Source organism: Siniperca chuatsi, linkage group LG3 (genome assembly GCF_020085105.1).
Source record: "Siniperca chuatsi isolate FFG_IHB_CAS linkage group LG3, ASM2008510v1, whole genome shotgun sequence".
NCBI classification, from domain to species: Eukaryota; Metazoa; Chordata; class Actinopteri; order Centrarchiformes; family Sinipercidae; genus Siniperca; species Siniperca chuatsi.
Window position 1 is genome coordinate 18,417,904 of NC_058044.1, and position 25,954 is coordinate 18,443,857.

At 40.9% G+C, this 25,954-nt stretch overlaps 1 protein-coding gene across 3 annotated transcripts in view; it reads right to left on the minus strand.

The window, feature by feature from the left end:
- Positions 1-2,747: 2,747 nt before the first annotated feature.
- LOC122872898 (phospholipid phosphatase-related protein type 5-like) overlaps positions 2,748-25,954 on the minus strand; it is a 51,164-nt gene continuing 27,957 nt past the window's right edge. For 2 of the 3 annotated variants that reach the window (XM_044188988.1, XM_044188987.1), the window contains 5 exons: positions 11,951-12,071; positions 11,247-11,497; positions 6,920-7,096; positions 5,728-5,858; positions 2,748-4,797 (listed from right to left, as the gene is read on the minus strand). In XM_044188988.1, coding sequence (XP_044044923.1) covers positions 4,689-4,797; positions 5,728-5,858; positions 6,920-7,096; positions 11,247-11,497; positions 11,951-12,071 — 789 coding nt within the window. In that variant the 3' untranslated portion in view covers positions 2,748-4,688. Of the gene's footprint in view, positions 4,798-5,711; positions 5,859-6,919; positions 7,097-11,246; positions 11,498-11,950; positions 12,072-25,954 lie in introns of all 3 variants that reach the window. The other variant, XM_044188989.1, reaches the window with a different exon arrangement.

Here is a 25,954-nt window from a genome sequence, read left to right on the forward strand (position 1 = left end):
GCTTTATCTCTCTCAGTTCACATAGCTTACACTCACTATTTTTCTCTGAATTTCTTTCTTTCTCCCTCACACTCTCTCTCACTCTCTCTCTCACACACACACACAGAGTGGTTCAGCCCCAGATAGTGTATGACCTCACGGTCAGGAGCATTACGCCAAACAGACGGACAATGTGTCAGGGATGTGTCAATGTGTCAAGTTTAGCTCATCACAGGAAATCACAGGTTCTTCCTTGTCAAAACTTGGCGCCTACATTACCCATAATGCAACTAGACCACCGACAGTTTGTTTGGAGATTCGGGTGTGTTCTGCTAGTAACGGCTAACATAGCTTCTTGCTGCTAGCCTCAAGGAGAGATGAGGAGCAGGCTACAGAAGTCTGATAAGATCACTTCTTTCTAACTCCACACCCCCAGATTTGTTTAATTTTCAAACTTGTAGTCTTCAGCCCCAACCAATGCTGACTCAAGTGACATCTTACTTATTTATTTATCAGATTTATCAGATTTCACGCAGCTCCCTCTGGAGCCACATAAGGCTTTATACAACTTTTACAAATATGCAATAATACTCCCCCAACACCTGTAAACAGACCTCTTCTTTAATAGCCTGTGTTCTTCCACAAATATATTTTTTTCTGAAAAGATAAGTATCTACCATGTGCTGGCATACATGTTTATGTCATGCACATTACATATGTCACTCCCATTCATTTAGGTTTTGCAGCACTTAAAGTAACTGATGTTAATGTGGTGGTGGTGACCAAAGCAAATACAAATCACTTCTGTCTCAGAATAATGGCTTTGAATGTTTAAGGCATCAAATAACTATGACATCACTTTAAGTGGGAGCAGCATGTATAATTAAAAGCTCATTTGAACAATATCCTCAAATTTAGGCAAACATTGCATGAATCACCAAAATTAGTTTCTCATTCATCGCTGATGGCGTAAACCCCACCTAATCATGACATGACATTTTCTAAAATACCTTGTTGCCCCAGTGTAGTTTTGAGAGAGAATTACTCATGTCCAAAACACTGATTCAACAGTCACAAGCTATTAGAATAACACACGTAAATTATTAAATTGAGTGGTTTTGCACTCTGAGGCAGAACTTTAAAATGGCAGTGATTCATACTCTAATTGGAGTGGAAGGATGTTTGTGCTGCTCAGTAGTCAGTTTGTAGGATTGGGAACGGGGAAGCTGGCAATCAGGATGGATAAACTATGTGTGTGTGTGTCAGTGTTAACAAGAGAGACAAATAGGACACACAAATAGGAACAGAGAGAGAAAGAGGGAGAGAAGCAGGTGCATCACTAATGGCTTTTTAAAAAGGTTACAGCGTAGAGCTCTTCTTTTCTAATGGGGCTCCGGCTGTGCTTGAGAAGCAATTTCCGGAAAAGATAATGTTGTCGACAGAGTGCAGAGAGTCCTCTGTTTGTGTGTGTGTGCGCCTTGTCGTTAACAAGACTGACAAACACAAACTCAAAGGAACACAAAGAAGGGGAGAGATTGGGGCAATTGAGAGAGAAAGAGAGAGAGAGAGAGAGAGAGATAAATGGCCTGTGTCTACATTTCGAAGTCATTGTGCCATTACATTACATTTATTAGCTTGATGACTAATGCCTAATGTGGGCCAGCTGAGGTCTCAAGCAAAAAACATTTTAAAATGCTCTTTTCTGTTTTATCATATTTTTACATTCTTAATGTGCCATTTGATTTCATAAACATTAAAACTGATGAATTCTGAAAGCCTCTCTCTTGGTTCCCCCTGTCTTCAGGTTGACATGGTAAACACTGCCACCCTGTGTCCACAGCACCCAACTACAGCTTTTTGAACCGAGCTGGTGGCACATCTCTGCAGGGTTTCATGGAATAATTCCACAATCTCCTGTCATGCTGAAAGTTGTAATAGTACATTTTTATAAAATGAGCTTTCCATCACAGAATTGACTGCAAATGTGTTCCCTTCATAATCAACAGAGTCAGACCAAAGTATACATACTAATTATACAAACTACGTTTTACATTTATACTTCATCTCTAAGAAGCTGGGTAATGACCACTAAGGGGCAGTATTTTCCCATTAGTGTGTCCCAAATCCGATTCTAGCGTTTTTACATTTGAAAAGCGACTAAATTAACTATACCTAAAATGTCATTATACACACTAAATCTGCTTGATTTGTGAGTGTATTGTATACACTTAGTATGTACTGTACAGTAGTATGAAATTGGGACACAGCTTCACTGTTTTAGTTCTTCAAAGCCCCAACACAGATCTTCAGTATATGGGTCTTCCAGCACCGGTAGGTCTTTTTCATGGACGACTTTTTGACATTTTACTGCAGGAAAAACGCAGGTGTAAATGATAAAGTGAACGATTCAGTTTCAGGGTCCTGGTATTGTGCATGCTGTCGCACTGTCACACTGTCACGGCTTACTGGGACACTTAATGTTATTAGTAACACCTGTGTTTTACCTACTATGACAAGTCAAAATGTCTACTGTGAAAAAGGCCTATTGCTCTTTGTCGGACTTATAGTCAAGCTTAATTTAACGCAGGTAAATATCCCACAAAATGTCTCTTTATACTTTCACATACAGTGTTCATGGCTTCTGTATGTTGATGATTCAAAGTAACAGCGTTAAACAAATGGAGCTGGTATAACAGCAAAAATATATCCTTACTGAAGTGTGTGAGGAATTACAACAAATCAAGTGGAAAATGTAATTCAGGCAGCAATGTGTGGTAATTGCAATTTATTTTGGTAAATAAATACAAAACAGAGACATTTCAACATGAAAATAACATTATTTGGACAGTTATGGTGTTCTCTACCTCTTCAGTTGTTTACAAAAAATTCAGACTGAAAAGTTTTACTGTAAGTAATCTCAGAGCTATAATGAGCACCTTCTGCTATAACAGGCATTGTTAGGACGCCTTGGCAGAGGTCCTTTGAAGGCCTGAAGTTACACATAAGCACAAGTGTGTAATTATAGCAGCTACGTTTGACAGTTTAACTTAAGAAAACAGATTGCCAAATTAACAGTTATGCTGCCATACAATGTGCTCATTATAAACATACACACAAATCCCAATAAGCACACACACATACGCGTACACACACGCTTAATAAAATCATAGCAATGTCTTTTTTATATAACCCACTGCATACTCTCCTACTAGTATAACCTGCCTGCAGTGTCCTTTTGAACTGAGCAGAACCAAAGCAAGTAGTGAGCCAAACACACCGGCTGTATGCTGTTAGATTTCACACACTTCTCCACTGCGCTACATTCCTGCTTTAGATCAGGCTACTACTCATGTTCCTACAAGACAGCTTCAGGTAGCTTCACATTGTTCACACAATTTAAACATAATGATAATGTAGTATATACCGTGTAGAGAAACCTATATACTGTACAAAACTATACAAAACTCAGAGGTCTTACCTCTATTACACACTGGTCTGTGCCATTGGTTTTCTAAAGTCAGTTTGAGGAAATGATGGTGGAGTGAAGCAGGAAAATGTGGTAATAACTGAACAGGACAGATGGATAAACAGCATCAACAACTGATGCCACACTACTCTTATAAAACATTCATTTTGGAAAGAAAAGGGAGCAAACACATTAACATTTAGATACATGTGTCAAAGGGGGTTAGGGAAAGAGAAAGTGAGACTTTTATGCAAACTAACACGAACAAAGAACTCCACATGGGGATAGGAAAGTAAGCCAAATGATAAAACTTTACAAATACTTCACAGCATGGACGTAGAACCTATAGACATTTATAAACACACACCTGAATAGTAAGTAGATAAAAATATTTTGAAAGTTGATGGAAATCTAGTTCAGTTCACTTCAGGGATGAATTAACTGATGATCTAAAACAAATCTGGTATCACAAGCACAGCTCTAGTGTGTATAAATATCTCTTCTGTCACTTCACACAATATACAGCAAGAGATCAAACCCATATCCCCCAAAACAAATAAGATACGACACAGTTTACTGAACACTAAATTGGTTCATCTGTGCTATAATTTACAAAAGTGCTTTCCTCTTTGACAGCATCTCTTAATTAGTTTTGAGGACAGAAAAAAAAAATCTGTACCATAATACTCGACAGTACCTGCATTTTGATTACATAAAGGTCTTTGTTTTTAATCTTGTCTTTTTTCCATTGTATTGTCCTGAGTGTTGCAAAATGGTCTTTTGAGGACGATCCACCAGTGATTGGGATTTTCTTCGATCATTAAGAAACCCTCAGCTCCGCTGAGTTTTTTTATTTGATCAAAGTGTTTTATCAAGTCATCACCAGCCAACAGTCGTAAGAGTCACTGTTGGGTCTTTGTGGAAAACAGGACAAGGAAATAGGACACAGTATTGCTTCAACAGCTCTGGCTTTGGCGAATCTTTCATTCGGTCTTTTACACCTGAAAGAAAAAGGAGGCCATCTTGGAGGACAAACAGGACAGAACAGGACAGAAGGACATGTATCCATCTCCTATTGGTCCTTAGTGGATGACAGGTTTCAGCCATGCTCGCCATGTGCACGTGTTGCTGTTCTGCCTCCTGTGATTGGTGGACCATTAGACCTGTGTGGATTTGACTCGTCGGAGAGGATGTCGTACTTCAGGGTGGGCAGGGCAGGGCAGGGGGCACTCAGTGGGCAGGTCTAGACTGCGCTGGTGAGGCAACGCCGTGAGGGGAGGAGCACATCGAGAGGGGCGGGGGACGGGATTGGCTGATGGTCATGTGATCTCAGAATACGGTAGCCCTGGAGCCTAATAGGAATCAAAAGGACAGAGAGAAGATTAGGAGAGGTCGAGAAGGAGAGAAGTAAAATAGTATAAAACATTTCAAAACTTTAGGGAAGTTAAAACCTGACCTTGACTGAGACAGCGAGAGACAAGAATGCAAAATGAAGATGTCTAGACAAGAGATAGGGTGTACCCAATAGAGATATCAGACAGAAAGAGCATCTAGGAAACATCCAGATACAAGGAAAAAACTAAGGTTGACAGTGAGGACAAAAAAGAGTAAAAGATAGCCCCATACACATTTAAAAACAAGACTAAGAGTCTACAGCCATGCTAGCGGCTCTGTGAGGCTGTACTTAAGCACAGTGGTGCTTTTAGCTAAATGCTAACATCAGCATACTAACATGCTCACAATGACAATGCTAACATGCTGATGTTTAGCAGGTATAATGTTAACTAAGATGGTGAACATGGTAAAGTGTGTTAGCTTGCTAACATTTTCTAATTATCACTAAACACAAAATACAGCTGAGGCTGATGGGAATGTCACTAGTTTTACAGGTCATAAACCAAAGTAGTGGACAAATTAAAATTTTGATCTGATGATGGTGCTATAGATTAAAAGTTTTAGGATCACCAAAGTGACAACAATTCATCCTGAGGGGGACATGAATTTCTGCACCAAATTTTATGGCAATCCACCCAATAGTTGTTGAGATATTTCACTCATTACCACAAATGTCAACCTCATGGTGGCACTAGAGGAAGTCAGGGGATCAAGATTAAGATTCATCCTCTGTGGACCATGAATGTCCAAGTATTTGCCTCAGCAAAAGACACCTTTCAGTCAAAAACAAATACATCATGGACGTGCAGTCTATTGATCATCTCAGCTATTTAAATTATGTTCTTCCAGAATGATTTCCCCTATCCCTTACCTGGAAGCCACTTAACTTTTCGAGTGGACTCTCCACGCGGGGCAGGCTGAGGAGAGGCAGCCCCATGGGAGGCTCTGGACGCTGTGGAGGTGGAGGAGTCGGCACTGCAATCTGGGTTTGCTGGAAATTGTTGATCACACATGACACCTGATGGAGAGCAGAGAAAAGTGGTAAAAGAAAAAAGGAGGGGAGAGATTTGCTCCACTGCACTACAGAGATGGATGAGGGAGAGAGGGAGAGAAAGGGTTAAAAGCAATTTTGGTCAAAGAAAGGTACAATTTCCATGAAAACAGCATGTAAAATTAGCAGTAACTACAAAACGGAGCTAAAAACCAACCAACTGCACCTTGGTTTGATAATCTCTGAGCTCTGAAAGCCGCTGTTGCATTTTCTGCACTCTCTGTCACAGAGCTAAAGCAAAGAGAGCTAGGGTACATCAAATTAAAGCTAGCTGGTGAGATAGACTACCAGACTATTTCTCTAGCTGTTATCTGTAATTGAAAAAATATCCATTTTAATTAACCAACATCATTAGTCAGTTATTCCACATAACTAAAAGAGGCAGTAGCTAAATTCAACCATGCAAACACAGCTAGCTAAACTCCTGCTAAAGGTAACTAGCTTACAGAGAAGTTGTAACGTTAAGTGATATCTCAGCTTTTGACTCTAGTGAAATTTATGCGATTTGGTGTGGTTAAACTATTAAGATATTTAATCCCTATGAACTATGGACTGTAAATCAAAATAAAGTTAATTTTCCTAAACAAACTAGTTAAAATGGACAAGAAAGGTGAAAGAACACATTTTGTTTATAGATACTGTGTTTCCCCCTCACCTTCCATGGAGATGATGAAAAGGCAGAGTATAGTATTTTCAGTATAATATAGCTTATTCTATGGCATCGATTGGGGGTAAAATAATCAGCATGGCATTCAATGAAGTCATTACAACCTTACTATCAGTTACACAGTTTGCAGGCTAACCTGAAACCCTTTCAACCATTTTTTGTCAACTTCACTGCTTCTGTAATTACTGCTCGGTGTCTTTGTAAGGCAGTATCTTTTCCTCCTATTTTTCTACCTGTTTCCATCCATCTACCACTATCTCCTCCTCCTCCATCCTTTTTTGATCCCTGAAATTCCATCCATCTCTTCTTCCACCCTGTTTTCGCTCCCCATATCTCCTGCCCTCCCTCCTCTCCTTCTCACCAGGAAGGCAGCGATGGCCCCACCAGTGACAAACCCAGCCAGGACATCGTTCCAGTGGTTTCTGTGTTCAGTCACCCTCATCACCCCCACCAGCACGGCCAGAGACAGCAGTACCAGGCACAGGGTGGGCTTGGTCAGACGGGTCCCTTTGGTCCGGAACACCAGGGTCACATACATCTGGACGACAGAAATATATTTGAAATAAAAAATGTCACGTTATTTGTTCACGGTGAGCTGAACCAGGTGTTGAAAATTCAGGTCTTCAGTCAGCCAGCTGAGATAATTCAAAGCGTGCTACAGCTTGAATAGCTTAATAGGTTGAACAGCTTGAACAAGCCACAAGAGGCCGCACTCTGCAGTGATTTTAGAGTAACTGAAGGGTTTGATGAGGAACAAAAAGAAAGCACCATGAAAACATTGACATGATTGGTTTAATGCTTCTAAAAAATGACAGGAACATGGCACTGTAATTAAAAAGAGAACAAATGCGCCATTCAAGGTCTTTATTCAGCAGTACTTAAATCATAACTAGATGTTTCTACAAATGTAATACCTTATTATTTTAGAGGCCCATACTTGAACACATGTTTTATCCTAGGAAAGGAGGTCATTTGTGTTAAGATCAGGTGATGACTATAACAGAAGGAAATTTAATTTTAAAAGTACTACATTAAAGCAGATGTTTATTTCAGTATGTGGAGTCAAAATGTGGTTTTATTCTCTGGAATGATTTAAAACGTTCAACTATTATTCAGTTTAAGAAAATGTATAGAGATCAAATAACTATGGCGATATGTACTTAATGAGTAACATTTATGTTTAGTCTTCTGTCAATGTTTGTATTTTAATATGCGTACATGCCTTAAAAGGTCGTTGAAAGTATTGACCATTTATGTTATCTATTTATTATGAGAAGGGGGCACGTACTGTAATATAAGATTTTTCTACTCCCTGCTCCTTTTTGATCACGGAATGAGTATTCTTTTGTTACAGATTACATCTTTATGTAAAATGTTGTGTTGGAAGTGTACACTGAAGTGATTAAAATTTTTTTTTTTTAAATCAATAAAGTCCTTTTTTTAAAAATGTTTTTATTAGTACCTTACATCAGTAATTACATTTAAAATTGTTTAAATTGAGTATTGTATTGTTCTTCTCTATATTAAATTGCATTTGCAGGTTTTGTATTTGTCAGATTTCCAACAGCACTCCGTAAACTGACCAATCAGAAATCAGCCAGCTGTGAAGCAAGTAGCAGTCACTTGGAAAAAAGCACTTAAGAGGTTCCTTCCTTTTAGAAGACTCTAGTTTCAATTCTGTCCTCTCTTCATTTTAGGATCCAATAATATTGTGTAACATTGTTATCTTTTGTCAGATACTTTGGTATTACCAGCTAATAAGGTCAACTCTATAAAGGGCTGACAAGTTGTAACTTAGCTTTATTCTTCTTTTCCTTTCGGCTGTTCCCTTTCAGGGGTCGCCACAGCGAATCATGTGCCTCCATCTAACCCTGTCCTCTGCATCCTCTTCACTCACACCAATTAACTTCATGTCCTCTCTCACTACATCCATAAATCTCCTCTTTGGTCTTCCTCTAGACCTCCTGCCTGGCAGCTCCAACCTCAGCATCCTTCTACCAATATATTCACAGTCTCTCCTCTGAACATGTCCAAACCACCTCAATCTGGCCTCTCTGACTTTATCTCAGAAACATTTAACATGAGCTGTCCCTCTGATGTACTCATTCCTGATCCTGTCCGTCCTCGTCACTCCCAAAGAGAACCTCAACATCTTAAGCTCTGCTACCTCCAGCTCTGCCTCTTGTCTTTTCTTCAGTGCCACTGTCTCTAAGCTGTACAACATCGCTGGTCTCACCACCGTCTTGAACACCTTTCCTTTCATTCTTGCTGATACTCTTTTATCACACAACACACCTGACACTTTTCTCCACCCGTTCCAACCTGCTTGCACTCGCCTCTTCACCTCTTTTCCACAGTCTCCATTGCTCTGAACCGTTGACCCTAAGTACTTAAAGTCCTGCACCTTCTTCACCTCTGCTCCCTGTAACCTCACCGTTCCACCTGGGTCCCTCTCATTGACACACATGTATTCTTACTGCGGCTAAGCTTCATTCCTCTGTTTTCCAGAGCAGACCTCCATCTCTCTAGATTTTCCTCCACCTGCTCCCTGCTCTCACTACAAATCACAATGTCATCCGCAAACATCATAGTCCATGGAGATTCCTGTCTAACCTCATCTGTCAGCCTGTCCATCACCAGAGCAAACAAGAAGGGGCTCAGAGCCGATCCTTGATGCAGACCCACCTCCACCTTGAACTCCTCTGTCACACCTACAGCACACTCACCACGGTCTTACAGCTCTCATACATGTCTTGCACCACTCTAACATACTTCTCTGCCACTCCAGACTTCCTCATACAATACCACAGCTCCTCTCTCGGCACCCTGTCATACGCTTTCTCTAAATCTACGAAGACACAATGCAACTCCCTATGACCTTCTCTGTACTTCTCCATCAGCATCCTCAAAGCAAATACTGCAGCTGTTGTACTCTTTCTAGGCATGAAACCATATTGCTGCTCACAAATGCTCACCTCTGCCCTTAGCCTAGCTTCCACTACTCTTTCCCACAACTTCATTGTATGGCTCATCAGCTTTATTCCTCTGTAGTTGCCACAGCTTTGCCCATCTCCCTTGTTCTTAAAAATTGGCACCAATACACTTCTCCTCCATTCCCCGGGCACTCTCCAAGATCTTGTTAAACAAACTAGTCAGAAACTCTACTGCCACCTCTCCTAGACACTTCCATACCTCCACAGGTATGTCATCAGGACCAACTGCCTTTCCACTCTTCATCCCCTTCAACGTCCTCCTCACTTCACTCTTGCTAATCTTTGCTACTTCCTGCTCCACACCAGTCACCTCTTCTACTCTTCGTTCCCTTTCATTTTCCTCATTCATCAACTCTTCAAAGTACTCCTTCCATCTTCCCATCACACTCCTGGCACCTGTCAATACATTTCCATCCTTATTTTTAATCACCCTAACCTGCTGCACATCCTTCCTATCTCTATCTCTTTGTCTGGCCAACCTGTACAAATCCACCTCTCCCTCTTTAGTGTCCAACCTAGTATACAAGTCCTCATATGCTCTTTGTTTGGCCTTTGCTACCTCTACCTTCACCTTACGCTGCATCTCCCTGTACTCCTGTCTACTCTCTTCAGTCCTCTCAGTGTCCCACTTCTTCTTAGCTAACCTCTTTCTCTGTATACACTCCTGCACTTCCTCGTTCCACCACGAAGTCTCCTTGTCCACTTTCCTCTTTCCAAATGACACCCTCCTACCTGTCTCCCTGATCACATTAGCTGTAGTGGTCCAGTCATCTGGGAGCACTTCCTGACCACCCAGAGTCTCTCTCAGCTCCTCCCTGAAAACTACATGACATTCTTCCTTTTTCAACTTCCACCACTTCGTCCCCTGCTCTGCCTTTGTCCTCTTCATCTTCCTCACCACCAGAGTCATTTTACACACTACCATCCTGTGTTGTCTGGCTACACTCTCCCCTACCACTACTTTACAGTCACTGGTCTCTTTCAGATTACAACGTCTACACAAGATGTAGTCCACCTGAGTGCTTCTACCTCTGCTCTTATATGTCACCCTATGTTCCTGCCTCTTCTGGAAGAAAGTGTTCACTACAGCCATCCTCTTTGCAAAGTCTACCACCATCTGTCCTTCTACGTTCCTGTCCTGAAGACCAAACCTGCCCATCACATTCTCATCACCTCTGTTCCCTTCACCTACATGCCCATTGAAATCTGCACCAATCACCACGCATTTTCACGATTAGCATTTTTAATTTGGCATGTGTTTTACGTCGGATGCCCTTCCTGACACAACCCTCTGCATTTATCCAGACTTGGGACTGGCACACGAAGACACTGGCTTGTGCCCCCTTGCGGTTGCATTGTAACTTAGCTTTATTAATGGTAAATAAATCATTTATATAATGATGCTTTATAGATAAATTATAAGCTATCAATAAGAATAACCTTTGGGCTGCCAGGTTGTGTGTTGTGCTTTCATTTTTATATACCCTTTATAAAGGGTTCCTTATTATAAAGTATTGCTAAAGAAAAATTATTCTGCTTTAGTAAAATTTTAGCAAAGCAAAAGCATGTCTTGCGTTACACTTTACAGTTTTTGCTTGACCAACGCAACAGTCAGGCCCCAACACACACATCATCATATCCCACAATTACCCTGGTGTTTCTCCCTTCACCCAGTGCCCCCAAAAAGTTTCCTACCACTGTGTAGATGGCTGAATAAAAGCTGAGCGCTGCGTCTTTGGAGGGGAAGGATTTGCGGGCGGACGCCACCAGGTATGGGTTTCCAGTGCAGGCTCGGCGCTCTGTAATGTACTGCAGCGGAGACTGGCAGCCCAGAGCTGTGTAGTTGGGCTTGCAGGCAGACAGGAAATGAGGCGTCTGGTTTCCTGTCACCACTTGACCTGCGTTGGCAAAGATGGTGGTTGTGAAGAGGCCGAAGGAGTAGACACCTGTGTAAAAAAGAGGGACAAAGTGAGAGAGAGGGAGGGTGTGCGTATGTAAACTCAAAATAAGTGAATCAATGAGACTGGCAAGTGTCAGAAACAAGCACTTAAATGGGAATTAAATGGTTAGGCTGACTGCTATCTGTGTGGGAGTGAAAGGCCAGACAGACATAGCCTTTGCTTTTATGGTTCATATCTACAGACCATCACTTTAAAATATTCATAACTTAGATAAATACAGGCTACAGAGATGATGAAAAAGATCCCAGAACATCAACAGAAGAGGACATGAAGAGACGGGCAAGTGAAATTAGTCCACAAGAGACCTAAACTAAGGATAAGGGCTCTTTCTGGCCTTATGACAGAGGAGTACTGGTCTTAATGAGCCTTGGTCCCAGAGTACAGAGGCTCTATTTAGTCAAAGCTAAAAACCCCCTGATCTTTAGGACTATAACTGACCCAGAAAACGTACGATCCTACGGAGGAGGGGGTTGAAATAACAGCAGTCAGCGGTCACTATGGTCTTCTCCTGAGCTCCCTCTGTCTTCACAAAGAAACTGGTCACTTCCCCGATCAGAATCTGGGACAGAAAGAGAGACAGAGAGAAACCACAAACATTTTTGTCAAACAGAAAGCTAAAACTGTGTGGTTAAGGATTGATCAGCTTCACTGAATATTCTGTCAGTTAAATATGGTGGGCAGCAAAATTATTCATGAGTGTTCCTCCCTCAGCCTCGCAATGATTTCAGTTTTCCTCGGACAGCCTGCTTTTTCCCTCACCATTTGACTGATTTTATGCTGCTTTAGTAAATCCCAACATCCCATTCACTCTCATCAGTGGGAGTTTGTCAACCTCAGTGTCTCATGGACCTTCTATCGCTCTCTTTCTTATTTTTTATGTACAGATTTACTGCAGCTCCAGTAAACCATGACTATACTTTGATTAATAATGTCATGTGGGTTACTAACCTCAAAAGTAAGGACTGGGTTTGCCAGATAACATAAATCAGACAAATCTTATACTATTTTCATGAAGTATTTGAAATGTCTTAGCTAATGTTTTACCCCACCCTGATCACACCTCAATAAAACCTCCATTATATTTTTACTGTTATAGCCTTAACACATTTTGAACACCCATTTAAAGAGCACACACCTCGAGCCTCTGGCAGCCGTGTGAGAGGCAGTTTTAGCAGTTTAAAAACCAAGTCAAATCAGCAGGATGTTGATCTCTTTTGACAGGGGACAGACAGATTGACTAAACACCATGTAACACATTCCTGGTCGCTATTACATCCTGCATACTGAACCTGACTGATCACGAGACCTCTGCTGACAGACGCATTGGATAGATGTATAGGTTACATGCTCATACATTATGCATGGCCCAGAGCCAGGAGCGTGGGACGATGCTAATGCACCAATGCTCACAGCGCTCATTGTGACAGACGAAGGCTGAGGTTTACACTATTATTGATGTTATGGACTAAGAACCACCAATGGAGAGCGTTGTGGGGCCTGTGTGTCAACATAAATTATGTCTTTGGAGTATGACGTGACCTGTGAGTACTGCAAAGCTACAGTATGCAGCCCTGAGGTCATGTGTGTTGGGGAAACAGGGTTCTTGGTTCCTTCAGACATAATTTCAAGAAATGATGGCTGAGTGGTTGTTTTTGCAGTGCCCTGCTCACCTTCAAGCTTTTGCATAATTTCACAGCAGCACTTACTACAAAATTCTTGCACTCTAGAAAGTCTTATAGACAGGTGCGTTGAAATTCTGGCTGCAAAAGAACAAAACGATCTTGCACGCTGATGTTTTTGGTTCTTTCGTACATCTTCACAGTAAAAAGTTATTATCAGCAGCCAATCACATGACATCTTTGACCATTTGAAGGGGATGGTAGTGGGCTTTATAACTAAAGAGAAAGAGACAATGAGTAATGTATTAACCTGTATAAACAATTGTCAAGACATTGTTGAGCAAGTCTCCTATAAGGTTAACTAATTACTACTTAATTACTGGAAGGAGATTGTGTGTAACTGAATAAAAATGAAACAGGGTAACACTGCTAAAGCTCAGCAAACCCTCCAAAGTAAAATAAAATATAGTGAGAGAAAAAATTGTACAAAAAAGGTGACCGTACATGATCGTACGTTGGCCTCAAGTTCTTCAAAAAATCAGAATCAGTTTATTTTGGGCCTGCCAGAATATTCTCCTCACGAAGCACACACAAGTTTGACTATGCTTTATTAATTTCTGCAGGGAGGTGTGTAGAGTCAGTACTGAGTCATAAATCAGTATCCCTGGAGCTGGTGGAGGTTCGACACCTTGCTGCAGGCACTTTGGCAGAGCTGGTGGGCGCCAAAGATTAGACAGCTGTATTATATGTAGCACATTTTTACCTCCAGGCTGCTCCAAAAATCACATTACCCACTGCCTGTGATGAAAATGACTCCATACTCCCACCAATGGTACAACTGAAAGCCTTAAAAATAACTACATGAGGTGATGGTTATGAGGTTTGGATGTATGTTAATGTTACATGGTAAAAGCAGTGTTCATTACTTTTGATTGTTAGGGTACTGGAATTGTATGTTGGCACTGATGCTAAACAAAAAAATCTGTTTAGTCTTTCTACAGCCCCCAAATGAACAAGAATACAATAGTACATAGATGACCTAGCTTATTGTTTGGAACCTGAAAGGCACAGCCTGGTCCTGCACACAGACTCAGTCAACATCACCTTTTTCAGCCATTTGGTTGGTCAGTCTTATTTTTTTCCAATTTCTATTGGGCAGGGACTCGTAGCATTCCGCCATTAAAGCGTACGCATCACAGAGTTCACCCTGCCATGTTGGTTTCAGGGAGAGATTTGAGTTCATTCATCCTCTCCTGCAACGTCTTCTGCAGAAAGTGAGGTGACACCTATCAGTCCCACAGCGAAAGCTTCCTGTTATGCTACAGAAACAGAGATGCTTACATGGTATGTGTTGGCCTTATATATACTGTACAGCAGGTACTGTAAAAAATGTATATGTAAATTTCAGTGGGCTGCTCAAACCTATAGTGCTCTTTGACGGTTTTGTCTGTGCTAATAGAAGTATGGTCACAATTTGTTCCATTGAGAAAGCAACACTACAAAGGTAGGTCTTGAAACACGAGGTTTCTGCAGCCCTCAGATTTTTAGACAGGCTGTTTCAGAGCTTTCTGCAAGAAATGAAAGCAGTCTTCCCTCACTTCTTTGAACTGGATTTAGGTGTGGTATACAATTGAATCAGAGCGTCTGGGGGTTGTGCCAGAACATATGCAGTGACGTGATTTTGTACTCAGGGAACGAGACCACGAAAAGATTCAAACACCATGACAAAAGTATCATTGCAGTGTTTCTACAACAGAAAACTATGTAGACTTGTCTTGGCTATGTTAAAACTCTGGCAACAGTGTTCTGAATAAACTGTTACTGTTCTAATGTATTTCTGGGAGATGCTCTTGTGAAGTGAGTGTGGGGCAGAGTAGGAAGAAGAAGAAGAGTGGAGGAGACAGCAGCCACTGATGATAGTCAGCTAGCAGCCAAAGGGGCAAAAGGCATAAGAGACTTGTAAATGGTGTTGTTGGAAATTAATCACCATGAAAGTGAGATTAAGGATTAAAGAAGAGGTTGATTGCAAAATAATAAAAACTATCAAAGGCTCATTCTAAACTTGCCAAACTGGCTTCAACAGCTGTCAATGCAGTGTGGTAAAGTTGATTTTTTACAGCAACCCCAGGGAGTTTGCCAATTTAAGTGGTGAGTTTTACAACAGGACGATGCATGCAATAAGAGTTTTAGCGTTGCCACAAGCATAACCTCAAAAAGGAAGACATCTCTGCAGGGCAGCAGGATGTGTAATCAACACGGCTCTTGCAGACACACACCTACTGAACACACGTACTAAATGGCTGCAGCACATGCACATACATACACATTGACCAAAACATAAATATAGTGATGCTGAAAACTGAAAATAAAAGAAAGGGAATGAATAGTGATATCTGAATCTGCTGTGAAATCAATGTGTTTTTATGGCACTGAAGACTAGAGCCACTTTTTTAAGTTCATCAACTAAACTAAACAGCTTCATCCTGATTTCTGTAAAATACCAACAAAAGTTCATAGAATCTGGCAACACCTGCTTCATTCTACTAATTTCTTACAATAAATTAGATGTATCTGTTGTAAGAATTATAATTTAACTAAACTGTGATTGAAAGCTTATTATTATTTTATACATTACTGATAAATCTGATATATATTTAAATTATTACCCACTCACCAATTAATGTATATATGTTAAGCCAACATGCTGTTTTCTTTAAGTAACATACAGAGGTAGAAACAATACTACTCATTGCAGACAAGGATCTGACAACATTAACTCTTTGGAAAGGTGTGGGGCGATGACCCAACTGCCCCGTCTCTATACGTTGCTTTTGACTAGATTGTCAGATTGCACAGTGACAATAACATTTTTTCAAGAACGAGCTGACTTTCATACTTTTCACAACATATTTGGATTCAACAGCATGGAGCCCCAGTTCCTTGATGATTCCTTAAAGGCAACATCAAACCAAAGGAATCAAATTCAGAGAGACTGAAGGGTGTGTAGGAACAGAGAGGGAGAGACGTTTGTGATGTGCATGTCTGCACATGTTTGTTAATAATATAGAAGCCTAAAGCTTGTTGAAACGTACATTTTAAGGGGTTTACATTTTAATTAATTATTCATTTCTGGTGTGACAGAAGTGCTGTTCATTGCTTTAGAGCTTGTGTTGTAACCTATAAAGCAGCAGCTACAGATAATAACATTGGACACTGAATTGTCTTGTTACTCTTTCTCTGGCATGTTCTCTCCCTGCTTCTCACTGTGATGGAGAATGAAGTCTACATCCCCATTAGGGAAGCAGTTGCCATGTCTACTCCTTTATCATTCGCTCAGTTACTTTTTTCTGCTACCCCCAAACTACTGTGTTCACATCGACATTCAATGGTGATGGGCACCCACTGACTTGTTATATGCTACATTTCTCCCACAGCCATATACTCAAAAGTATCTAGTGTCAATACAAATCCCTTTTCATATTGATCTCACTGAAAGGTTGCTTGCTGCTGCTTCACTGACCACTTTAATCACAATAAAAGGCCTGTAATAGAAAGAAATATAAAATGCATTGATTGCACTAGGCTATGAAGTTACCTTAGTTCTATCCAGCAGCTTCTGATTCAGAGGGCTCTGTACAGTAATCAATATTCATGCAAAGAATACATAAAACTTTCACTAAATGCTAGCGCAAAGCTTGCAGATATTTAACAGATGTTTTTATGGCAGCTCTGTGGTTAATTTCATATCAAACTAACAGTCAGCAGAGACAACGAAGGCTGGACTGGAAGCTCACAAGTTCTAATCATTATTCTTATATTAACAATGGAACAAATGACCTTGTGTAATGTAAAAGATGTCGCTCATAGTGAAGAACCCACAGAGAATTATCACGAATTATCAAGAAGACATGTGTATATGAGTTTGTGTGTATGTGTGGGGAAAGGAAGGAAAATTATTAAGAGATCAAAGGATAGGACAAAAAGGGAGACAGATTGGGAGACAAGCCACAATGGCGAGGAAGAAGATGAAATGGACCGACATGCAGCAAGCCTGAAATACAAAAAACAACACATTTTCCACTGCATTAGTCTGCCTCTAATGGAGGGCAGGACGGTTGAGTAATTTGAGAGTATTTTTGAGGTTCAGAGTAATGCAGATGGGGACTGTCAGTGTGCCAGCATGTATCCCACAGCAACATACACCCTCCAATCCATACTGAGGTGTCTACTTCCATACCTCTGTGTATCATCACACCACATCATTCAGGGCTGCCCTTCTTCAGAGGGTCAATCTAAAAGGGCATTTTTGAGGCAACAATGGCCACACATGCATTCATGGGTCATGAAATATGTAACCAAAAAACGCCATAGCAGCCACTTGTTACCGACTTAATAAATGTAATGCTTTACAAGTTTTTGCTATATACTTCTTTGATATTAATGTGAAGTCATTAACAGCATGGCTGGCAGTGTGGGAGATGATTTTTTTTATCCCTCCAGGGCTTCTCTCCGCTCATCTAAACTCATTTTAATTGAAATATTGTGTCAGGTATATTGCTGGAAATTGGAATTAAATCAGCAAACAACTAACAATAGTGGCAGCAGCCTTCAAGTTGTTTTTTAGAAAATAGTTACAAATTCAAAATGAGTCATGATCCCAGCTCTGTTTGAATTCCCTGATAAAAACACACAACGTATGAGTCACCAGATTGTGAACTAAAACTCTGAAAAGTCAGTGTTGACAGATCCTGGTTGACATGAGGACACTTCACTCTGAGTAAGACATTACAATTCATTTAAAGCAGATGTTGCTTTTTCGGTTAGGGAAATAAAAAATGCATCCAGTGTCAAGATGTTTCAGTTTTGATAAGAATATGTAAGACTAGGCGCTGTAACAGTATGGAGGTAGCCACACAAGTGTACGAGGCAGGTATGTGAGACCTGACCAATGAGTTCAACGCTAACTTACAAACTGTATTTCCTAAACTCTTAGTGGAAGGTAAGGTTTTATACTCTACCGGAAAACAACTGGAACAAGGTGGAAATCACTTGGCAGCCAATTAGTTTTGAGCAGATGTTGGCTGTGTTCTGGAGGCAATTGCTATGTTTTTTAGGACACATTTATTTCATCCTTGGATAGTCAGAGGGATAAAGGGAAGAGGAGGGGGTATGATTAAGATACAGGCAGACGTTTGTGTGCAAACACCTGAAGAGAGAGAAAGGGATGGGGCCAGGGAATGAGAAGATGGAGAGATGATGGAAAACAGAAAATAGGGTAATAGAGAGTAAGACAAAATGGAGGAGTTGATGAAAATGAGAAAAAAAAGAATAAAAAAGGTAGATGAAGAGGCAGATGAAGAATGACTGACACAAACTGTCTTCTCCTGCCTCAGAGAGCAGAGATCACATGGCCTCCTTTTGTTGAGAAAGTATGTGTGTGTACTGTAGAAGCTGAGGGTAGCAACTCTGACAACTATATAAATAAGATGAAAGGATGTCTGTGGGAATAGAGGTGGCACAGAGGAGAGCACATGAATGTTTTTTGTGGGAGAGTGATGGGAGAAACTCCAGAGGTTGAGTGGGTCTTAAGTGGCTTTCTTTGATTTTCTACTTATGACACAATGACAGTCGATTGTAGGATGTTCTTTTGCTTTTGTAAGCGTGACTCCAAAAAATGTGTGTGTGTACGTGTGTGTGTTCATGAGGAAGTATGCAGTCTTGCTTGACAAAAGATAACAATGAGGATCAAAAGGAGAAAAACGTGAAGAAAGAAAAGGATGAAAAGGTGATTAAGGATCTAATGATGAGCTCTGACTGTACAGACAGGAACTGTAAACTGGTGGATTTTTTAAAACAAAAGATATATGCTCATTCAACCATCGCTTTCAATTTACAGCTCCTCCACAAAGAAATACACAAAAAAAGACATCAAATCAAATCACATACACAGACACATACAGGGATGTATACATAGAAAACAGACACAAACATGTATGCAAAACCCAGAGATCCACACTTTCACTCAGTACACACACATGTACTATGAGTAATACTAACAGCAATCAGAAAAGGAACAAGTGATGGAGCATTAAATGCTGATTTGACGTCACAACACATATAAAAAGCAACTTAAGCTTAAGGGGGCGTGTGGAAATTTACGCTAATGTATCTGTGCATTTTTTACAGATGTGTTTGGGATTTTTTGTTCATCACTAACAGCTTGGGGATATTGTGAGGAAACACTAAATTTAGCTACGCATTTACACCATGAACTGCTACATAGTGAATCATAGCTGGTGCAGCGTTAAATTCCTAATCTATGTGTTAATGGATATATAATGTGCGTTTCAGTGGAAGTCCTTTACGCTTAAACACCTTCTAAAAATGATGTAATACTGACTGAAAGCAGCTCTTCAGTAGTTATTGTGAAAAGAAACATGAAAACCGTCATGAGGATTACACCAAGTCTACTTAAAGCTTCTGCAAATATCACATGACATTTGTTGACATTGCAAGCCCAGTGCTCTACTTTAAACACACACACACACACGGGCAGCCTTCTCACACACCAGCGATGGTAACCATGACAATTCAGCTGCTTCAGCTTCATCATCACCCACACTCTCTCTATCCATCTCCTTCTCTCTGTCTCACCCTGCTTTTATTGTGTTTTTTTGCTCATGGCCGGGCAGCTTTCCCAGGTCTTTGTAGAGGAAAAACTAGGCTACCAGAAACATCTCTATTTTTTTCTCTGTCTCTGTTTATTTCTCTTTTATTCTTTCCTTATTCAAATATAAATTGTCCTTGTTTGCGTCCTTCTTGCTTGCTCTATCCCTCTCTCTCACACAGTTCAAATCCTGTTTGTACTCAGTAAGGTTTTAACCGCGGTTTGAGGTATGACCCGGTTCGTCTTCTCTTCTCCTCGCTTTCCCGATTTATTTTCTTGTCTCTTTGCATTTTCCTCTTTTTCCTCGAGTCTCTCCCTCTCTGTTCTTATCCTGCTTACTCTTCGTTATCTCTCCACCTCCTCATATTCTCCTTTTCATTCTCCTGTAAGTTGCGTTTCTTCCGATTGGTCTCCCCTTAAGAAGAAACAGAAGGATCCTGGATCCATGTGGGAAGAGACCATGCAGCTAATCTACCAGAGTTAGAATGTGAATGTATTGCTGGATTAGGGGTCTCATCTATGAGTTAGAGCATGTCTTACAGGCTAATCACAGTGGGAGCGGATGGTTGGTCAGGCGTATCGACATGGGGCTACATGGCATGCTGTCTTCATCTCTCAATCCTCTACCCAGTGTGATTGGCAGACAGGATAAAGTCGTGATTATCCCTTATTATCTCTGCCCTTTTGTCACTGCTCCATCTCATAAGCACGACTGCTGACGCACTGATCTGTCTGTCTTTCTGTCTCTGACTTTCCCTCTCTCTCTCGGACATACAAACACACAGAGGAAGAGTTAGACATGGATGGACAGACAGATGGTGATGGTCAATAATAAAACAGATACCATTTTTGTTAAGATGGGGATTTAATTAGCTTATAATGATAATACACTGATGGCAGCAATCAAGTTACATTTCCAAAATTCTCCTTTGAGAATTAAAACTCTCATAGTGACCATAGAGAACAATAGAAACTTAACATCTGATATAGTTAGTTTAATTATTTTTGCTCACTTCCAGTCACCTCTGCCACTGACCCTATCATTCCCTCACCCTCCAGCAGTTGTCCTTAGCTCTTCCTGCTGTTCCCCAGTCACCTGATCTCCACCTGTACATACTTGCCCCTCATTTTCCTAATCAGCTCCCAAAGTATATATGCCAGCCACTTTCTCTCTGTTCACTGAAGATTGTCTTATGTGCTTTTGTCTTAGTAGCCAGCCATTCTGTTCTCTGCTTGCCTTTAATGACTATTTGCCTGTGTAGCCCTTTTGTCCTGACATTGTGATGGACACAGTCAATTTTGTTTTAACTGAACATGTCTGAATCATGCCCTTGGGCCAATTGCATGTTTAACAGAGCTTTTAGATTTTCAACCTAATTCCCTGTTTTCAAGAGCAAACACTGTTGCGTGTGCTTGGTATGATGTCCAAATAAGAATCATATCTAGTCTATAGTGTGAAAGAAGGACAATATAGAGGCAAGTGGACCCAAAAGCAGATGACGAGGAAGCAGTCTCAAGGTGAAGTAGCCGGAACTTCCGTGTTTATTGTGGGGTGGTATGCAGGCAAGTACAGGTAGACAAAAGGCAGATAAGTTACCGGCTAGCAGAGGTGAAAGCAGTGGCATGAGTCCAAGGTAGAAAAACAGTACACAAGGGAGCAGGCAAAATCCAAAAATCCAGAATCCAAAATCCAAACAAGGTCTACAGGAGAACAAAGAATACAATACAAACTCAGAGTCAAGGCTCAGCAAGGAACAACACCATGTGTACAACAATGATCCGACACAGAACAAAGAAAAGACCAAGACTAAATACCCTAGGGGAGGTGAGATAACTAGACACAGGTGCCAATAATCAAGGGAGGACCAACAATCAAAACTGGAGGGAAAACACAGACAGGAAGTAAAAACACAAGACACACAAGGGAAGGAGACTACTACAAAATAAACCAGGAAGTGATACACCTAAACTACCACAACTCTAGCTATTTGGCTAAAATTCAGAAAGGTGTATTTCATTACGCCATGTTCCAGGGGTCCCCGCAATATCCATACACCTGTTCACAAATAAAGGCAAAGATAGCCATAAATTGTGACAGGTGGCAAAGCATGATGTTATGCGCTGCACTTTGCAAAGGCATGTCAACACTTACAGTAGGTAAATGGAATGGTAAATAGACTGTACTTGTATAGCGCCTTAGCAGTCTTCCAACTACTCGAAGCGCTTTACAATACACATCACATTCACCCCATTCACACACATTCATACACTGATGGCAGAGCATACCATGCAAGGTGCCAACTGCTCATCAGAAAGAAACTAATTATTCACACACACTCACCGATGGCACAGCCTTTGGGAGAAATTTGGGGTTCTGATCTTCCGATTAGTGGCCGACCCGCTCTGCCCTCTAAGTCTCACCAGAATACATTGTCTGTTTTTTGATTCATCATACATACACATGTAAACACTGCCACAAGTAATGTGCTGAACTGTAGTGTCAATAATACACCAATTGACTTTTCACAGCACCAACATTTCACATCAGCACCAAAATCACTTTAGCCAAATTTGTGGCTTCATCCTCTCTCCTACATCCTTCCTGAAGAGGAAATCATGAAGGGAACTGATCTCCACACAATCCATTATGTGGGACAGAGCGACACTCGAATCTTTTCTCCTGCTCGATGGCTTTTTCCAATCCTCTTCTGTCTGTCATATGTGACTCCATTATTCATGACCGATTGTCCCGAGGCTTAACAGTATGCAAACTTCTGGCCAATTTGCATATGGGCATTGGACTCATGTGTGTGTAAAGACTCTGTGCTTATGTGCTTATGTCTGTGTGTGTGTGTGTGTGTACACTCACCCAGCATGTGTGATGCAATCAACTCGAAAATGTCGGAAGAGGATGATTGCACGAATGAACTGAATGAGTTCTCCTGTTTCGCGATCTATGAAGACGCTTACTTCAGCTTTACTTTACAGCGCATATGTGTGAGCGTGTGATTGTACGTCCGTGTACGTTGGTGTGTGTGTGTGTGTGTGTGAGCAGATTTCTTTCGGGTTGCTTGTCAAAGATGACAACTCTGATTACAATAACAATAGAAGGTAAATACAGAATAGAGAAAAATGAGAACAGGAAAAGACCAGATTTTCTGAACAACATAATTTGCTAAACATTAGCATAACAATAGAGCAGTCAGGGAGCATGATGGGAGCCATCTTCATACAGGGGACCTATGCTGTAGCAGGCCTTACCTACAGCCTCCCACCATTTGAATCATATGTGTCTACCTCAAACACATAACCAAGGAGTAGAGAAGGAAACCAATTTCCACATCCAAGTGTTTATGACAGACAGAGAAAAAAGTGTTGCTGGCTACAGTTAGATTTGACATTTCCATCTTATTTCTGAGATCAAGTCAAGAAGATTGGATTTTTGTGATATTGATGCATGTTACTACAACTAGAAGCTGGAAGGGTAGCCTTTTGGTGAGAGAGGAGGTGTGTTTTTATAGCAAAATCCACCTTTGGTTACTCTGGGGCTCAGTGACAACACATTTACAGTATAACAGTTAAATTTGAAATGAAAAAAAGGGGGAGTTTGGTAAACTTGACACATGGATTCACACTTTCAACCTACAGCAACAGTGTTGATCTTCGAGGGAACAGAGACAACTAGAGAGCTCATAATGGATCAGGTGTGTCACACAATTCAATTTTATATAATCCTGCTCTGCCGGATTTGCCTGGGTCCAGACCAAATGCACAATTGAATTATGCTGAATAAATTTGGTGTGATCTGGTATTTAGACTGCAACTGTAAGTGTCAATAATTTGTGATTTCATGAGTCATTTTGTGAAGAACTTGACAGCAACCCCCAGAACGAGTTGTATTGAAAGGTGAGTTATACAGGTAAGTACAAAAAGCAAAAGCAACAGTGATGGTACAGAAAGAGCAACACATTTAGTCCCTCAAAACACAATATCTTTATTTTTGTTATGTTTTGCCTTCTGGTCTATCGCTGCTGTTAGTGGAGAAGCTGATATCTCTGCCTCTTCTTCAGTGGATTTCTACCAGCATTACTGTTGGAATGAGCTGCAAAGCGGCATCACTCTTCACACCAAAAACCTGAGGTTTGTTGTTAATATCATAGATATCAAAACTATTTTCTGCAGGCTGACTGTTGTAGTAGCTCTAGTAATATTGCAAAAAGACTTCATGTCATCTATGTTTGACCAGTTTTCTGTGGGCAAAAGATGAACCACCAATCCATGGATGTTTTTCTGTAGCTAACCCTGACCTCTGATCTCTGAAAGGCAAAGAGAATCACCTTACTTAGCATTCTGTATTTATTTAAATCTGCACCTGCTTTACTTCAGCCAGTCCTCTTCTTCAACTCTGACTATTGTCCCTCTTCATCTCTCTACACTGAGGTTGGACCGCATACAGAAACATCCAAACACAATGTGGCATTGACCACATCCAGCGTCTGTTTTTGAAGATATGACGGCAACAATAGCACAATGCAGTTTTTCGCGTATCGAGAGCTCTCACTTAATAAACTCTGGCATGACTGGATGATATAGTCTGCCTCCATGGTTCGCCCCAATCCCCATCTTTGTGTCACATGGAGCTGCATTATGCATGAAGGCTCTTCCCAAGGTTTAACAGACAGCAGCAAACAAACTTGGAACAGCGAGCAGCTTCTGAATGGCATCGGACAGACTCTCTAGTTCCTTCTTTTCTTTTCATTTAGCTGCTTTGTTTCTTGTGTTCCTCATTCTCCCTCTTCCTCCTCTCATTGTGTGGTGTTTGCGGCATTTTGAACTTTTGCTGCCTCTCCTCTCAAAGAGCACCCTCACTTTGCTTTCTCATCCTGTTTGAGAGGCTTATATTTAGCAGCATTAGAGCGTAGCTCTCCTGGGCGAAAGTATTTAGCATTATGCTTCTGACCCACATAAAAAGGTGGAGGAATAAACCTCTACATTCAAAACTTCATTCATTCATGGCCTCTTGCTTGAGCTTGCAAGTGTGTGCGTTCGTGGGGTGCAGTGTTAGTCTACACGTGCTGTGAAGGCTCACACTGTGCCACATGTGTCTTAAGCCTACAATTACTGTTTGATCCTGTGATGGGTCACAGCTTAACCATTACAGAATACACACCCTCACATACACATGCACAAATAATTAGCTAATGGTTCAAATAGCACTTTACCCCGCTCTTTCAGCTAGTTTGGCACGATAATTGGCACGAGTGCTGAAATGTCACCTGTACTGTGTCTGGGGTGTGTATTGTATATAGGCTATGTGTGTGAAATTAGCTACAGTTGCGGAGAGTCGTAGAGATTGCCTTTAGCCATTCTGACTAGTTCTCAGATCCCAACACTAGTCAGACACACACACACATACACACATATACACACACACATCGACTCCCACCTGCACACGCAGAATCCGTTTTCAGTGGCAGTGGAGGAGAAGATGTGCGCCGTCATCCACCCACACACTTACCTTCACTGATGCACTGAAACTTACAGCATATTTGCCAAGTACCACACAAGTGCCTCTATTTCACTCACCCTCTCACTTCCTCTCTCTCTCTGCCTCACACACACAGTATAGTGCTCTAATTCTAGTCGAATAACCACATCAATACTCAAATGTGGTCAACTCTGGTGTGTGTTGCACAAATCTTACAGGTTCAGTTTGACATGACAGCCCTGAGAGATCACTGCTGCTTTTCAGCATTGTCAGTTTCAAGACAGACTTTTGATCAGGCCCGAGAGACGTGGTGGATTCTGTTTTAACCCGTACTGCAGAAACTGTTTTTTTTTTTCATACATCATATTTTCAACAATCAACAATATCTCATCATTGTTGTTCCACCCAAAATGTATGAAGGACTTGATGTGCCAAAACAAGAAATCACAAAAAATGTTTGTGGTAAATATTCTAAATGCAAAGTCCACTTACTTTGCTATTCCCGGAGCTTTTGACAGTATCCCACAGCCTTCTTCAGAGAATTGAAGTACTGGACTTCGGTCATGTAATTAGAGGTGGTTATATAACCTCAATATAATTTAGAAAATTAGATATGTGTCTCCAAGGTTGAGAATGATACACACAAAAAAGTTGAAATAAATGCATAA